General features: G+C 36.1%; 3 protein-coding genes across 6 annotated transcripts; 2 read left to right on the top strand and 1 right to left on the bottom strand.

The window, feature by feature from the left end:
• Window positions 1–5,949: 5,949 nt before the first annotated feature.
• Window positions 5,950–7,364, top strand: LOC106363225 (F-box/kelch-repeat protein SKIP30). Its single transcript, XM_013803027.3, has one exon. It carries the CDS (start codon window positions 6,117–6,119, stop codon window positions 7,158–7,160), a length of 1,044 nt encoding a protein of 347 aa, XP_013658481.1. The 5' UTR covers window positions 5,950–6,116; the 3' UTR covers window positions 7,161–7,364.
• On the bottom strand, window positions 7,148–12,077 carry LOC106363310 (ceramide synthase LOH2-like). Its single transcript, XM_013803093.3, has 6 exons — window positions 8,943–12,077; window positions 8,613–8,827; window positions 8,372–8,527; window positions 7,995–8,180; window positions 7,734–7,912; window positions 7,148–7,594 (listed from the first exon to the last, which is right to left on the bottom strand). Exons 1-6 carry the CDS (start codon window positions 9,090–9,092, stop codon window positions 7,575–7,577), a joined length of 906 nt encoding a protein of 301 aa, XP_013658547.2. The 5' UTR covers window positions 9,093–12,077; the 3' UTR covers window positions 7,148–7,574.
• A 2,779-nt stretch (window positions 12,078–14,856) lies between these two features.
• Window positions 14,857–17,572, top strand: LOC106363379 (ABSCISIC ACID-INSENSITIVE 5-like protein 7). 4 transcript variants are annotated; one of them, XM_013803194.3, is made up of 5 exons: window positions 14,857–15,083; window positions 15,775–16,822; window positions 16,907–16,978; window positions 17,053–17,082; window positions 17,258–17,572. In XM_013803194.3, exons 2-5 carry the CDS (start codon window positions 15,818–15,820, stop codon window positions 17,324–17,326), a joined length of 1,176 nt encoding a protein of 391 aa, XP_013658648.1. In that variant the 5' UTR covers window positions 14,857–15,083; window positions 15,775–15,817; the 3' UTR covers window positions 17,327–17,572.
• Window positions 17,573–18,043: the final 471 nt, after the last annotated feature.

The following is an 18,043-nucleotide window of genomic DNA, read 5'->3' as shown; positions in this document are numbered from 1 at the left end:
CATCTTAACATATTTTTCAAATGTTGATATGGCTATGCCTTCATGGAAAGTGGTAATGCTTGCCCCAACGTCAACCCCAATAGTACATAAACTAAACCCTATCAACTAATCACTAAACCCTACACAGAAATATAAACCCTAATCCAATGTCAACCCGAGTCTTCCATAAACTAAATCCTAACCACTAATTACTAAACCCTACATGGAAATATAAATCCTAATCTAATGTCAACCCCAATATTTCATAAACTAAACCCAAATTTCGAAATATGAGTAACACGCATTTTCATTATAAAGGAGCATATAGAATAGAAAAAGTGTCAAACGATATAGCACAATACATATATATTGTTCAAATTTTGAAGTATTCATGATTGCAGGGAAGGAAGTAATGCTTACACCAAATTCACATTGTATTCTGTTTTATTTGTATGTTATAATAAATTATATTCCGTTTATGTTTAGCATATTATTTCTCTTTACAAAATCATATACTCCCTCCGTTCCTTAGAGATACATATTCTAGAGAAAAATTTTGTTTCAAAAAAATCCATTTCTTACATTTTCAATACATGTTTTATCAACTAATTGCAAAATTCAAAAAACTTAATTGCACTAATTGATTTCTTATTGGCTTAAAATTATGGGTAAAAGATAAACACAAAAAAAATATGCAAATTTAATGTGTTTTATTAAAATGTGCAAAAAAACTAGAATATGAATCTTTTAGGAACAAAGGGAGTACAAACTAATATAAACCACATATATATACCAATACAAAACTCATATCAATAGAACATGAAACAACGAACAAGATTGAACCATCTCTTTCAAGCATCGAATGAAATATAACTTACTAAATAGTACATTATATATTAATAAATATGGCAAATAAGAGAAGAGCCAAATTTGAAAAAAAAAGACTGTTTGTTCCATTTCATAAAATAGTATAGAAATACTATTACCCTTCCAACTCATCCATGACAAACCTGAAGAACAAAATGAAAATGAAGATACACGTTAGTTTACAAGTTGGAAGGAAATGGCAGCATATGAGATATGCTACTAGTATATGAATTACTTTATGGTTAGATTAAATGTTTAGTTGTTTCAATCCCAAATAGCCTAGTTATGTGAGTAAATAAGTAACATATGCAATTAGAATTATACCATCTGATATAATATAGAATTTATATATATGGAACAGAACATGTGGTCAGATGGAATGGAAAGCAAATAATATATTAGTTCTAATATGATTCCTCAGAAATAGCAGAAGAATGGAATGACATATAATCAGTCTCTAAAACTAATATTTTCCATTTCAAATAGCACAGGTTCCATACGATATTCCATTTCACACAAAACTAAACTTTTTTTTATCTCAAAAGGGACTTTTCATTCCAAAATCACTATCCTCCCTTTGCAGTAAACAAATGAGTACGACGAACGGAAAAAGTTCAACCCTAAACCAAAAAAAACTTACGATATGGTTACGGGGTCGGAAATCGAGATATCAAGTCGAATCGATTATTGAGGCTGGAAATCTAACCGCCCTTTCACTTCCTTGGGTTTTCTTGTGATTTCGACAACTACTTACTTCACCGCAACAGATGCTCCCTCGCCCAAAACGACTTTGCTTACGGAAACTCTCGCCGGAGTGAAGCTGGGGAAAAGAAGAGGCGAGGCTCTGATGTGAAAATATTCAACTTTCTTCCCTTTTACCGATTAAAAATTATTGTGTAGAAGGGGTGTGATTCTCGAAGAACCACGATGCCTGTTTTACCAAAAAATGGATTTAATTTTAGACTTTGCTTACAAACCTTGAAACATAACATAAATGTCAAAGAACTGAAATTTTAAAAGTAGTAGAATCATAAGTCTTACAAACCTTGAAATATAACAAAAGTGTCAAAGCACTAAAACACAAAATACTAAAACAGAGAACATAACATACTTAAATAGAGAACATAACATAGATGATTTCCAACATCCAAATCATGGAAACCATCGTCCCCATCCCGACGCTTCTGAGCTTGACGGTTCATGCATGGCTTGTTCCCATCTCGCTGACCCTCGTGGCTCTGTTGAAACTTGTGGCTGGGTTGGTTGTGATGATGATGCATGGAACTGTGGCTGGGTTGGTTGTGATGATGATGCATGGGACTGTCCCTCGGGTGGTTGTGATGCTGATGCATGAGATGGTACCTACAAAGAGAAAATATGTTCCAGATCTTGTTGAAATGTTCTTCGTGGCTTGCTTTTCTCTGTTTCATAACCTTTATCTTCGCATTCCCACAAGCTTCCACGCTCACAAACATCCTATACTCTCTCTGGATCTCAGAAGAAATCTCATGCTTGGTGATTTTCGGATTCAATCTCAGCCTCTCAGCGAACAGCATTGCTATCGTAGAACACTTCAAAAACTTTGAGTGTCCTGTTATCTCACACTCGTGCTCACTCACATAAACTTTGATCATCAGCTTCTGTTTGCTCTTCTCATAAGAACAATACACCCTCCAGGGACACGAGCTCTCTTCATCAGCACATTTCGCACCTAACTTCAAAGAAGTGGACCGATAAAGCTTGATGTTACGTCGGGTTTTTAATGTATACCTGAGAAGGGTGTGTTTGAATTCTTCAGCAGTGGAGAAAGTGTTTGTTCATCCTCCCATGTCCATTCGTCCCCAGTATCTTCATCATTCTCACAATCATCATTCCTCGCTTCTTCTCCGAAAAAGACAGTCAAATCGCGAGCAGTTTCTTCCTCGATACCACCATGACCGCCTGCATCATCATCAAGGACTTGTTCGTTGTCTGGGACTTCATCAGCTTCGTCGCCACCAACAACTTCATCAGCTTCGTCGTCACCAACAACTTCATCGGCTTTGTCGTCGCTGATTTCTTCTTCTTCTTCCCTGTCGACTACATCTGATTTGGCCTTTTTCTTCTTACCTTCTACACCATTGACTCCAATTGTTCTTTTCGGTCCACTTATGGCCCCAGCTACTTCAGATGATTCTCTGAGAAGCTCGCCACGAGAATGTCCCGACGCGGCTATAGAGCTTGCACCACCCAGTTTCCCTTTTCGAGACTTCTTGTTCTTCTTATTACCCATCTCTCCTCTCTATACGATCTACTTCGTATAGTATTAGAGAATTTTGGTGGTGGTTCGCGATTTAGGATTTGTGTTTCAGAAAATCCCCAAATCGATTTGGGAAAGAAGACTTCGACTTCTATTTTTTTAATTGAGAGAAAACGACGTCGTTTTCATTAACGACGGAAATTAACTGAGTTTAAACGTTCTGTTAGTGGAATTAACGTCGGGCTTAAAATGATCCCGTCAAAGAAAAGTTAGGAATTTTTTAAAAAGTCAAAGAAAAGATTATATGTTATTGGGCATTTCCGAAAGTTGGGGACTATAATGGTCTAATTTAGAAAGTTGAGGATTCTTTTTAAAAGTCAAAGAAAAGATTATATGTTATTGGGCCTTTCCGAAAGTTGGGGACTATAATGGTCTAATTTAGAAAGTTGAGGATTTTTTTAACATTTTTTCCATACTTGGGAACTGAAAAGGAAAAAACTAGCAACTCTGGATGTTGTTGCCAACAACCAAATAAAGCAATATATGTCAGTCAAATAACCTGTTCCATTAGGATAACTACGAACACATCTCGTCCGATATATGACTATAATGAGTGAAGACTCTCCTTCTTTGCTCAGGCTGAGACATATTCCTGAGATCAAAGATGTTGACATGCATTCCTGCTGTTTCCACAACCAGACGGTTTCCAACAAGAGACAGAGAGTAAACACACTCCAGTTGCAAGTATGTTCCCACCTGGGTGGGTTCTGGCCCACTTTGCACCCCTTGGATCCCAACATTAACTGTCTTATCCCAAGATCCAGTACGATCACTTGCCCTTTAAAGAAGAAAAACATAATGTGTAAGCATTACTTTGGAAGCTTGGAGCAGTAAGAAAGGAACCAAAAATGCTGAAAACAAATGAATATGAATTCCAGATTAGATACTTCACAAAAGAAATCGTTACTTTAAGAACCAAAGTTCACAGTCCATAGTAATTGCTTAACTAAGAGTTTTCTAGACATGAAAAGCACCAGAAATGGTTGAAATGGACGGTTCAAAGAGCATGATTGACAATCAAAGTTCATTATCCCAAGGTACTGAATGATACATTCCAAATAAGTATCATCCGCGTTATATTAACAACATAAACTACGAGCTTTCTAGACGATGAAAAGCACTAGAACTAGTCAATGTCACTGCCAACGCTGAAACCAGAGGAATCATCGTGGAAACAGACAGCAATCGAGAACTGCGCCGCCGTGTAAGAACTCTCCTTTCAACGAATTGGTGCTCACATCGTACAATCTCACACGCTTAGAGAAGACAAAGAAGAAGTGATTCAGATAAAGGGAAAAGGGAGTTCGATCGAATCAGTTAGAGAAGGGGCTTTGTTTCTAACCTTATCCCATGAAGAAAGGAGGGTTGTGTTGGCAAAAGTAAAAAGTTCATCATCAACATGATCATTCTTCAGAGTCAAAAGTACGAGCAACGTTGGCTCGGATGGTCTCGGTTTTAATGGGAGTCACACCAGTACACTGCGCGGCATTGAAGAAATGATCCATGAGTAGGTTTCCGCCATGAGAAAAGCTCTGTCATCAAATCACTCTCCTTGTCCTGATATTGTAAGCATGGTTAACTTCTCCTTTTATATATATGGCAGGCAATCCATATATATCTCAATCGTTCTGCTCTATTTCAAGGTGTTAAAAGCTTGTGAAACTAATTAGAAACTCTCATTACGAGAAAGTTTATGATAGATTGAAAAAATTGTCAAATTTTACATTTACATAATTTGGGTTGATATTTTTCAGTTATTTCATTCTTGGTAACCAAGTTAACTTAGGGTTTTGGTAACTAGCATATAAGTAAGTTTGTTTCACATTTATTCCTCATCTTTTTCCTCTGCAGCCGTCTTGGTCTCTGCGGTGAGTCTCTCTCTCTCTCAAAATCCGACCATGTATTTGATGGTCTAACTTTTGAGACTGATTTTGCTTTGGTTTATATCAGGCATTTAAAGAGACAACATATCAGGGTAAGCTTCTTCTTTTGCCAAGTCACCTTCTCAGTCAACATAATCCTCAACGATAGATTATCCTTCTCAGGTAATGACAAGTCACCAGAAGCTCCACTTGTAGTTGTGGTTGCCACTCCTCAGAAAGTCAGCTCTCTCTGGAAGACGGCTGTGATAAACACAAAATATAGTATATCTGAAACTTTGCATGTTGGTTTTGTAATGAAATTGCTTTGTCTAGCGTTTGATAGATTTTTTTTTTTTTTTTTTGTTTATGTGTGAAGTTTTGTGTTGAATGACAATTTGCTCTTGCTCAAAGATGTCTCTGCTTGGTTTGTATGTGGTTTTTGAATCAAATTTGTGATACACTTGGTTTCATAACTCTTCATGAGTTAATACATCAAGTAATAGTGATTTTTCCCATTTAGAATTAATATTTATTTCAACATAGACCGCCTGCAACGAGCAGTTCGTTCGTTACGGAGTATGCACCACCTGCAATTCATCTGTTGACAAAGGCCGAGCGTTAGAGGCTGTAAATGCAACCAAACACAACAGAGAAAAATACAAATTTCACGTGGTCCTTGACTCAGCGTCTAATCCATAGACTAAGAAGCATAAGTAAACATTTGTCTAAAAAAAAACAAGATAGTTACAGAAACGTTTTACAAACATAGCATAGATTAGCATCCAAGCAGCTTCAAACTAGCCACAAAATAATACTAATCCTCGCTCCGCTCCATATAGAACGGCAAAAGAGACATTAAGGCGTAAATAAACAGTAACAGTCCGGCCCATGAAAGGCCCATTAGTTTAAGTCCAGAACGTATTAGATTCCTTTAACGCAGATACCAATTCCATTGTCAAGGACTCAGAATCCGCCGAAGAAAATCAATCTTCCCGTCGAACACGATCATCTCTCCGCCGGAGAAAGAAGTCGATCACCATCGCTTTAGGTCTCACGATCGACAGGTCCATTTCTTCAATTGCGATTGAATTGAAGAATCAAATCAACAAATGTCTGGCTCGCTGCTCCAAGGAATCCCAGAAGCAGTCGCTCTCCGATGCCTCGCTTACGTCCCCTTACACCACCACCCCAACCTAGAACTCGTCTCCCGCTCCTGGCGCGCGGCGATACGCAGCCGCGAGCTCTTCCGCGTCCGCAACGAACTCAAATCGTCGGAGAATCTCCTCTGCGTTTGTTCCTTCGACCCCGAGAACACGTGGCAAGTCTACAGTCCCACCTGCGATCGCTGGCTCACTCTCCCTCTCCTCCCGTCCCCGATCCGCCACCTCGCTCACTTCGGAGCCGTTACAACCTCCGGAAAACTCTTCGTCCTAGGCGGAGGCAGCGACGCCGTGGATCCCTTAACCGGCGACCACGACGGCACCTTCGCGACCGACGAGGTCTGGTGCTACGACTTCGTTGAGAGGAAATGGGATCAGCGAGCGTCGATGCTTGTGCCTCGGTCTATGTTCGCTTGCTGCGTTCTCGACGGGAAGATCGTCGTCGCTGGAGGATTCACGACTTGCCGGAAGTCGGTTTCTGGTGCGGAGATGTATGATCTGGAGAGTGATGCGTGGAGTACCATCCCTCATCTTAACCGGACTCATAACTCTCCTTGTTCGGGTTTGGTGATCAGAGGGAGAGTTCACGTTTTACACAAAGGGTTAACGACGGTGCAGGTTCTCGAGAGCGTTAAGTTGGGGTGGGAGGTGAAGGAGTACGGTTGGCCTCAGGGTTCGATGGCTGTTGTTGAGGGTGTTGTATATGTGTTGAGTCATGGAGTGGTGTATAAGCAAGAAGAGGATGAGACGTCGTGGAAGATGGTTGCCTCGGCGTCGGAGTTTAAGTTGAGGATTGGGATGGCGATGACGAGTTTGAGTGGTGAGGTTTTGCTAGTTGGAGGAGTGATTGGACCTGATAGGCATTGGGATATTAAGCCCTTGTCGGATGTTGATGTTTTGACTGTGGGGTGTGATCGTCCCGTGTGGAGGAAGGTGGCTCCGATGACTAAGTGTTGTGGAACGGTTCTTGGTTGTACGCAGTTGATAATCTGATGGGGGTGTGATGTAATACGACAGTTTTTTTTTTTTCTGTTTTTTTTCTTGGTTTTGTAATGTCCTTTTATGTCTTTGTTCGTCTTACTGTTTGTTTTTGATTGTTGTTTCAGAGTTCTCTTTGAGAAAGAAAGAAAAAGAACATAGCTGATTTGTGAGATAAAAATCTAAGAGTGGAATTGCATTTACAAAGTGACTTGCACATTGTTTTCTGTCAAAAGAGAATATGGCAGTCTAATGTCGAAATGGACTCGACCAATACAAAACTGAGTCAAAAAAAAAACTATAATCTTTCTTCTTCCTCCAACTCTAATCAGTAAGGTAATGAAGCTGGGAATAAATTCTTCAGCCGCTTAAATGATTTGGTTGGAGAAGTGGAAACATGTTCCCTATCTGTCATGCTTTCAAAAAAGCCTATTCATCATCCTCTGAATCTGCCAGTCACAAGAACAAAACGAAAAGAAAAGTTGTAACTCAAAAACTCTTTAATGGATCCTCCCTCCTCTCCACTACATAACCAATATAGCATACAACGATGAAGCAGTCTTACGCAGAAAATATAAAATGTCTTACCGGATCTTATGTCTTCTCCAACTTTTCCTCTGTTTTTAAGTAGTCTTACAATCATGGCGCAAATGAGATACCACCAATATATGTGGAAAACAAGAAGCATCAGCAACATTGTGTTGAAGGAATAGTACATGATGGTGTCTTCAGCTACTGTCATATCCAAATGATCCAGGAGTTCAATGCTTTTAACAAAAAAAAGGTCTGAATGTCAGATAAAGCATTGTCAATAAATAAAGTTATTATCTACTAGTAAGAGGTGGATACCTGGTGGCCCTGATGATCCAAAATGGAAAGTAAATCAACCGTAGCAATAGCCAAGAGAGAGCAAAAATTGCAAAACACACACTTGCTCCAAACTCCTTTTCAGAATACTTGAAAATTTTAGCAGATTCCATAAACACGTCACTTGCATCATGAAGGGCGAGTATGATTGCCCCTATTCGGAAAAATCTGCACAAGAATCAAGAGTCTGTTTAGTAAGAATAATATTGGTTGGTTTCTTGCTCTGTAGTTCACTAATCTCCCAGTCAAAGGTCGAACGTTGTCACACATAACTACCAATGATAGTTCTTTTATATTCAATGGGAATAGTAGCTTAGCAAATCAATTCAAAATCTATTGAGGTACTAAGTATATATGACCTAGTTAAGTATGAGTAGGCGATGAGGATGATTGTGATCACATGGTGAGACATCATAACAGCAAAATCTTTTCTTCTGCTCTCCCAAGCAAGCAAGGCAGCAACACCATAGACATAGAAACCGCACTGGCACATATAGTAAAGCTTAAATGGAAGCCTATAGAAAGAAAAGAAAAAAAACGAGTAAATGAGTTTATTTAATTTTCCAGAGAAGTCTTTGCCTTGTGGATTTACTGACTCACTTCAATTCTTGATGAGGCCAGGCGTGGAAGTAGAGTTTTACATCGTAGGCCCATGGCTCGTGAAAAAGGACTTTGAGAACGAATATGTCACAGGCACCATAGTACAAGAACTTCCATAGAGACTCCTTGCATTTAACGATCTTAGCCCGAGTAGCAGCATCATTGAGCTTAATTGGCGCAGAAGAAGTGGTGCTCAATAGCCATACAGCTATCCTCTGGGGAAAAAAAGATTCAAACACACACAAATGTGACAAGATTCAAGATTTTAAACTATCAAGGCATTACATGATCATCATTTAGAAAGATCAGAAAAACGCAAACTTTACTTACTTGAAAGACGAACGTGTCGAGGAAGAGCCTCAGAAAGAAGAATCCGAAGGCGAAATAGATAGCAATTTGGAAATGCCATGCACCAATCGACGGTTCAAGACTCCTTCTTACGCTGGCATCGTCTCCGCTGCTAGAATGTACCGATTCCATGCTTTTTGTTTTGTCTGGGAAGAAGAGAGATTCGCTGCACGTTGTAATATCTATGGAGTCCCTGAAAGTGAGCGGACAGATGGATCTCGCGACGGACCTTAACTTCTTCTTTTTTTTTTTTTTTCAAAAAATGCTTTTGGCTTTTTGCTTTTTTCAGACAGACATGTACGGTTCGTATTATTAAAGACTGGTTCCCATTTTCTAACTAAACTATTAAATACAAAATGTCCCATGCCTACTTGAAAAACAAAACAGGGATGATATGTTGACATTTATAAAACTTACTACTACTACAACTATTTTTAAACTTCTATTCTATTAAAATAGCAGTGTGATCATTGATAAAAGTATGGTCCAACTATTATTTCTTTTATCTTTATCATTATTTAGAATATTATTTATTATGTTTTATGCCATTAGACCTATATTTAAATTACCAATTGAAAAGACCTAAAAAAATGTAAAACAAAAAATATATCCTCACTTTTCAGAATCTAGTAACTGTTTAAAACAAAAAGACTTGTTACACTCATTATTTTATAACATTTGTATATTTTCAACCATTGACTTTTCTTTTTGCCAATTAGTTCATTTATTTTTCTTTGAATGACAAGTTCATTTATTTTGTTAAGGTAACTTTTTACATATAAATTTCTCATATAATCTTTAGCCACGTTTGAAGAGTCAGTACCAAGTAGAAAGGGGACTTGTAGAATTATCCTATACTAGAGATATCAATTGAGCTGACTATTCATGACCAAATTGTTTTAGACTAATCCGAATTCGCTCACATTTGACCAAAATTTTAATTTATTCAAATGGGCAAACCAAATGCGTCCACGATAAAAATTGGCTAAACCAAATGAACATTGCACACCCAAATGTCTAAAATATTTAGGTTAAAAAGATTTAGGGAAAATCTAAATTTTTTCTTCGCCATCAACTTGATTAGCTCTCTTTATGTGATTCTTCACATCATTCTTCAAGGAACATGGAAGGTATGTCATCTACTCATGTTCCTCACTTTCTCCACTCTGCAAATCTGAAAAGATATTGCTTTCTTTAATTTGGTAAAATTTCAAATCTTTATTAGGTTTAATGAATTGTGCATTTCGAATTTGTGATGAATCTTCCGTATTTTAACAAGTCAAAATTGGATTACATCCGCAAAAAGATGAAAAGACTTTATATGGAATTTATAAGAAGAATCCTAAAAGCACTCTTACGAGAACATCAAAAAACCTTGTTGGAGAATAGTCTACCACTAGATATGGTGTATTAATGGTTTTGGTACTTGGTGTATTCTTAATCATTGTTTTTATGTTTATAATGCAAAAGGTTTTAAGAATTCTTTTCTCAAAATGTGGGAACAGAAAAATTAGCTTTAGAGTTATACTGGGATGAATCAGTCTTCGATATGGTTGTCTTTCAAAATCTAAATGTCTTAAAATATTGGAAAGACAACGAAATCCGGTTTAAAGAGCTGTCCATATGATGTACTTTGTATATCCATAAGAATCGTGTCTTCGGAGTCGTCATTCAGCATTGGAAGTTGTGTACATAACAAGTATATGAGCCGACTTTTTTGATGTACGAGCTCTCATTTGTGCAAAAAATTGGTTGCATGGGTTTGAAGTGATGAGTGAGTTTACTGATTTTTATAATAGATGTGTGGTTTACTTGGAGAAATTGCTTGATGGAAGAAAATATGTCTGGTTTACTTGTTTATTGATTTGGAAAATTGCTTGATGAAAGGAAATATGTTTGGAAAATTGCTTTGTTTATTGATTTTGAAATTGCTTGATGGTAGGAAATATGTGTGGTTTACTTGGAGAAACTGCTTGTGGTTTTGTTGACTGATTTGTTTATTGCTCATTGTTTTATTTTCTCGTATATTATTTGTTAGGTGATTCCGAGTAGGAGTAAGTCCTTTTGTTCCTTTATAATCAGTAACTCCTTTTATTCCTTTACAATCAGTTCATTGACACCTTTCACCAAGAATCATATAAATCTGCACTTGGCATCATGAGAATCAAGAATACTGTAAGTAGTGAAGTTTTACTAATGAAATTAATTTTTCAGCCGTGCAACAATCAAACATGAACATGCACGACCAATCACTTTGAAGCCAAACCAAACTGAAGATGCTACACTGTATACAAGACATTTTAATCCAAGGTTCCCAAGACGAATCCCGAGACCCAGTTCAAAAGTCCAAGCATACGTTTCCTATCGAAAATAATTCAAGGTTTTTCAACATGAGATACATTTGATAATTAGTTTATTCCGGGCCAAGACCAATTAGCATACAAATATAAATTTAGATCCCGTGGAGAGTTTTTTTTTTAACGCTTTGTTTATTGATAATGATTTGCATCTATTGCATCGTAGAAGAACAATACATAATGAAAAACTAATGGTCTTTTAGACCCAAAACTAACAAAGACACATCAATGATGTCAGATTAGCAATAACAAACTGATATTGTTTCGAAATAAGATAAATTAGGTGTTCCCGTTCCAGCAGTAGCAGACAGACTTCTAATACCTTTAACGAAAACAAAAAAATAATTCTCATAGTGTAGATAAGTCTTCTTCTTCAATTTCCCTTGTCTATTTTGTTCCGAGTTAGCTTCAGTTAAGCTACCGTTGAACAAATTTGAACCGCAAAGTACAAACCATATAGATAGTCGATCACATCCATTAACACCACGTTTAAAACATATGTCCGTAAAGACTATTGAAATGTGATATCAACTACTCTCTGCCACTCAACACGTCCCTACCATAAAACACAATATAATGAATAAAAACCTCTGACCACCACTATCCACCACGCACCACCACACCACTCGGAAAAAACCAAAGCAGCCAAGAAACAGAAAAACAAATCTAGTAAACCATCACACTGACAAACACCTAGTCTTAGTCCAACGAAAACACTGCATCCGGAAACAGAGCCATGTGCCTGAGAAAATGAGGACGTTGTCTTTGCACGCAGCCAAACCACAGAAAAACCACGAGATTTAACCCAAAAATCTCACAAATCTGATGTAGGACAACCAAAAAGAGAACAGAGACGATAAGGAGAAGCGAGGGAACGCTTCCGACCACCGCGAGAGGACGAGGCGGCCGGAGCCAAACGAAGTTGACGGCTAACGACTAAAACCCTAGGAGCTTTTAACCTACTCCCGTGGAGAGTTTATTGATCAAAATATTACCATACATACTAAATACAAACTTGTATTTGTTAAAAGACATAACACCACACCAGCTTAATGGATCGATCCAATTTTCAGACCTCGGAGATCGGAGAAGACACACATTAATTATAACCCAACCAACGATGTTGTCAATGGGTTTGAAGAATTGCTATTGGGTTTACTGTTTTTATAATTTGATTGATTAGGAGTATGATAAATTTTCCGGCTTTTGTTTTCGGTAATCTCTCATGTTCATCTGATTGGTCAACTGTCTCCAGGGCCGGTAATGTCTCTACTTGAAGTTGTATTTTATTTATATTCAGAACTATATTTTTCTTTTTGATGTAATGGAACAAGAACATGGAGAATTGAATTCGAATGGAATGGAATAGAATCAAGAGTACGTCATAGATTCGTCATTAAGTTAGTGCCCAAGGCGGCTAAACTATGTGAAGCAGGAAAGTCGTACAGTTGCATTATTTTCAAGTTTACATATTTTGAAGAAGCTAAGTGCACTTGGATCTTGTGTCGAACTTAGTATCCAATATACTACTAGTTAAAGTAACCAAATGGTAATAGTGTGATTGCTGATTACATATAGTCGAATGATTGTATAGACTTTGTGATGGTTTTATGCACTCCATCCGTTGGTGTAACGTGGCAAAAGTAGATGTTTCTTTGAATAAAATAGTAAACAAGCAAACATTGTAATGATCCCAAATGAGGAAAGAAAATAAATTTATGTATTTGGAAGTGATCTTAGACTCCACGCAACAGTGCTTTTGTTTTGAAGAGTTGTGTGGTATTTATTGGCTTGTAACCAAAATGGCCACCCAAAAAGAAAGCACCACCACTTCTATATGATGAAGACACTTTTTAAGTTATAAAGTTACACAAAATAATAAAAATATATCTAGAGACAATAACTTCACTAATCGAAAGCATATAACTATCTATATCATTATCTGATTTACATTAATCACTTTTATTACGAGTTGTCATTGTGTGGCTTTACCTGGTCCTTGTAGTCTTCCCCCTTTTCTATCTTTTATGGAGAAATATCTTGTCTAATATGGAATTTTTCACCCGAAATCTCACATGGATGGAAATTTATGTATGACCTTAATGAATGAAATTAGTATGTTGTTGAATAAAACAACTTTTGTCAAAACTTATCGTCAGTTATTTTGGAAACTATAATTAATATATCTATATATATATATATATATTGCAAACAAGCCACCTTTAATTTTGGAGGTTAATTAAAACTACTAAAATACTATCTACTAATGATGCTGTAGTTACTTATTAATACATGCATTCTAATTTAAAGATCATTATAATAAGTTTAAACCGAACATCAAATTACTTCTATATGATAAAGTTTTTCATCAAAATATATGTGCATATTACTATGTTAACTTTTAAAAAAAATTCATATATTATAAATTATTGGAAAATCTCCTTATACACTACATTCATTAATAATTTATATAATATTTTTTTTGTTAAAGAAAATATATTTAATAAATATAATAAATAATTATTTGAGATCAATGAATATTTTTTTTGATTATACATATTCAAATTTTTTACATGATTAAAATTTGATTATGCATCTTTTTGTTTTTTTTTTAAAAAAGATTTCAACTTTTTATAAGTGAAAACCTGTTTTCTGATTAAAATACAATATATGTATAGAAATTATCCTTTTTATTTTTAAAATGAGTTCTCTTTTTTTCATTATAATAATTTATAAGTAGTTATATAATATAATAAATAAATTTAATTATTTACTAACAGTAACAAAATCGTATATTGCTTTGTGGAATCTTGTTGGCTACATGATCCTAAAGTTTGACATTGTCATAAAAATTGTTGATTCTTGAATAAATTTATTGGCGTATGTCTCGTAGAATATCATGATATTCATTTTTTTTGATTAATTTGTGTTTATAAATATTTATAGCTAAATATATGACCATGTAATAGTAGATGTATATAACTTTAGATTATTAAATTAATGATCTAGATAAAAGTAATACAGTACAACAAATAATTAAAACTATAGAGATATAACAAATAAATAAAATTACCTAAAATTATAGAGAAAATGAAAAATAAGCAAATTCATTTCTCAAATTATAATATAGATTTTCAAAATATAAATATTTAAAATTTGTTTCAAAATTATTTTTAAAACAAATTCTATATATTTAGAGTAGTTAATAGTTTCTAAATTGTAATTTGTAAAAAGTAATTGAATTATTAAATAATCATAGAAAACAATCTATGTATAATAAATTTAATTTGTCTTTAATTTATTTTTAAACCTGATTTTTCAAATACAAGCACAGTCTTCAACCCAAAAATCGAAGAATATTTATTATTATGATTTAACTTCCAGAAGAAAAAAATACAAGCACAGTCTTCAACCACTCAAATCCTCACTGTCAGAAGGCAAAACCCAAACGAACGGCCTACGTTTTCCCACGCTACGCAATCTAATTGGCTGATATTACAAGCATCTTAAAATCTTAAGACTCTTTTTATTATTCGCCCACGTATCTCAATCGAGACAGATATAATAATATTTAATTATAATCATAATGTTTACAGATAATTACAACAAAACAAATTAAAAAATCAAGAAAATTCAACAGAGGAGAGAAAAAAAAAAAAAGGCTTTCACCCTTAAAATGGCTGTTCGTGTCGAGGCGGTAGCAACACACTTGTCGTCTCTCCCAGTAGCTTCTCTGGCGTTTTTTCGCAGTCAAAAATCTAATTAGGTAAAGATCTTTACATGTTATCATCTCTTTTTTATCTATTTTGTTATCCGTTGCTTATATCTGGATCTTGTCTTTTGTCGGATCATCATCCACTTGGCTAATCTTTGATGTCTTATCTCTCCTTGTTTTTGTTGCTGTGTGTTTCTGAATCAGACAAAAGTAGTAAAGAACTAATCTTTGGTAGTGAAATTGGAGTCTTGTCGATTTGATTCATGTTTAGGGTTACTTTCGCGATGGAATCTGGGATAGATCTTTCTCATGCTTGTTGGGTTTTGATGAAAGCAATCGACTTTTAAGATTAAATTTTGTTTCTTTCCAGATTAATTGTCTGCATTTCTTAAACTAATTTTCTGGGTTTTGAGTATCCTCTGAAGACACATACTGAATCTGTTCTAATACATCTGTATAGTATGGTGATATGGTTTCGAGAGAACACTGTATCTGTTATGAATTAATTTACATTTTTTTTTAATTAGAAAACGTTATCTTAAAATCTGCCATTATTGATTGACTTCTTACTTTGCTTTTTACATGTGTTCACACACACATTTATGTGGTTTGTCTAGTTTTGTTCTCTTTACTTACTCTTAAATGGATGTCAACATGCATTATTATGTGCCACATCATAGCTCACTTGTAACTTCCTACCATTGTGTTATCCACTCTAATTTGATCTTTTACCTCTCAAAAGGAAGCATTCAGTTCTTTTAATTTCACTGAAGAAAACAAGCAGTATGGGAACTCACATCAATTTCAACAACTTAGGAGGTGAAGGAATGAAGCCAACAGATAACGCTTATCCCTTGGCGAGACAGTCCTCGCTTTACTCACTAACCTTTGATGAGCTTCAGAGCACACTACTTGGTGGACCAGGAAAAGATTTGGGGTCGATGAACATGGATGAACTCCTGAAGAGCATATGGACTGCTGAGGAAGCTCAGGCCATGACCATGAATCCATCATCTGCTGCTACAGCTGTAGCGCAACCCGGTGGTGGTATCCCTCTCCAGAGGCAAGGCTCGCTGACGTTGCCTAGAACGATTAGTCAGAAGACTGTTGATGAGGTCTGGAAATGTTTGTTCACCAAGGACGGTAACATGGTAGGTAGCAGTGGAGGAGGAGGCTGTGGTGAGTCCAATGCGCCTCTGAGGCAACAGACTCTAGGGGAAATAACGGTTGAGGAGTTTCTGCTCCGCGCTGGAGTTGTCAGAGAAGATAACAGCAACAATGGGTTTTATAGTAACAACGGAGCTCCTGGAGGATTAGGCTTTGGGTTTTGTCAGCCAAATCAAAACAACATTTCATTCAATGGTACTAATGATTCCATGATCTTGAAGCAGCCACCACACCAGCAGTTTCAACAACAGCCATCACAACCGCAGTTGCAGCCAAGACAGCAGCTGAATCAGCCGCCACATCCTCCACAGCAGCAGCATCCTCACCAGCGGCTGCCTCAAACCATTTTTCCTAAACAAGCAAACGTGGCATTTGCTGGGGCTGGGAATAATGCAAGCAACAATAATAACAATGGATTGGGTAATTTTGGAGGAGGCGGGGTGACTGTTGCAGCAACCTCTCCAGGGACAAGTAGCGCAGAGAATAATTCTCTGTCACCGGTTCCTTATGTGCTTAACCGAGGAAGAAGAAGTAATACTGGTCTAGAGAAGGTTATTGAGAGGAGGCAAAGGAGAATGATCAAGAACCGAGAATCAGCTGCTAGATCAAGAGCTAGGAAGCAGGTGAGTATTAATATAAACCAAACTGTTTATATAAAATCAGCAAAGATTTGTTCCACGTTTTTATTAGTATCCATTAATTTGCAGGCTTATACCTTGGAACTGGAAGCTGAGATTGAAAAGCTCAAGAAAGTGAACCAAGAATTGCAGAAGAAACAGGTATCTTTCGTTTCTTTCCTGCCTCTCAGAATATAGCTGATTGGTTCTAATGCTAAGCTTTCTCTATTTTGCAGGCTGAGATGATGGAAATGCAGAAGAATGAGGTAATTATTTGAGAACTTTATTTGTTTTTATAAGTTCATCTACAAACCATTGATTCTGTAGAGCATTATTTAAAACAAAAAAAAAAAAAAAACATAAACGGTTTAATAGTTACTGGCATCAAGACATTTTGTGTTAAGTAACTACTGCTGAATTTGATTGTATTGGCATCTGAAGGAATCTTCGAAGCAACCGTGGGGAAGCAAAAGGCAATGCTTGAGAAGGACACTAACCGGTCCATGGTAAAAGCAGAAGGAAGCAACAAGAACCGATCAAACCAGACACCAGTTTGCATGGGGCTAATTAATAGGAGACAGTGCTACTTGTACAGGAGATTAAGAGAGATTTTATTGAGTGGGAATATTAGGTTACAGAATGTAGAAGTTTCCATTATGAATTAAAACATATTTTGTGCCCTGGCCTTCATTAGTATACTCTGTTTTGTATTTTATGGTCTGATTGGGTTTATAAAAGACATCGATGTTTTATGTATATCTTGACAACTAAACCAATATTGAAAACAGTTTGATCACGACGACATAACATCTACTAAATGAAGAAACTACGACCTTCTAATTTACTATTCTCTTATTGTACTTCATCACAAACTACCTCTAGAAATGTTAGCATGCACCTATATGTCATACTAAGAGCATGCGCAGCAATAGAGTTTTGCTGAGTTTTTCTCCTAAACATAATACTACTAAAATAATACAAAAACAGGACAGAAGAAGAGAAAACACGATTCTTCTTGAAGTAACGTTTACAACTTTTAAAGAGATTACATGTGATTAATTTTTTGTTTTTCATATTTAATTTTTCATTAAGCTTATATTAGTATTAAATGGTTGACAAATTTTCTAAAGAAATTGTGCCACTAATGATGCTCTAAGATAATGATCGTATACTAAGGAAGTAACTACATAATAATTTATTCAAATATCATATACAAGTATAGTATTG

The sequence above is a fragment of the Brassica napus genome, chromosome C1 (assembly GCF_020379485.1).
Source record: "Brassica napus cultivar Da-Ae chromosome C1, Da-Ae, whole genome shotgun sequence".
Lineage (NCBI taxonomy): Eukaryota > Viridiplantae > Streptophyta > Magnoliopsida > Brassicales > Brassicaceae > Brassica > Brassica napus.
Note: the sequence above shows the minus strand (reverse complement) of the source record. Positions and strands in the feature narration are given on the sequence as shown.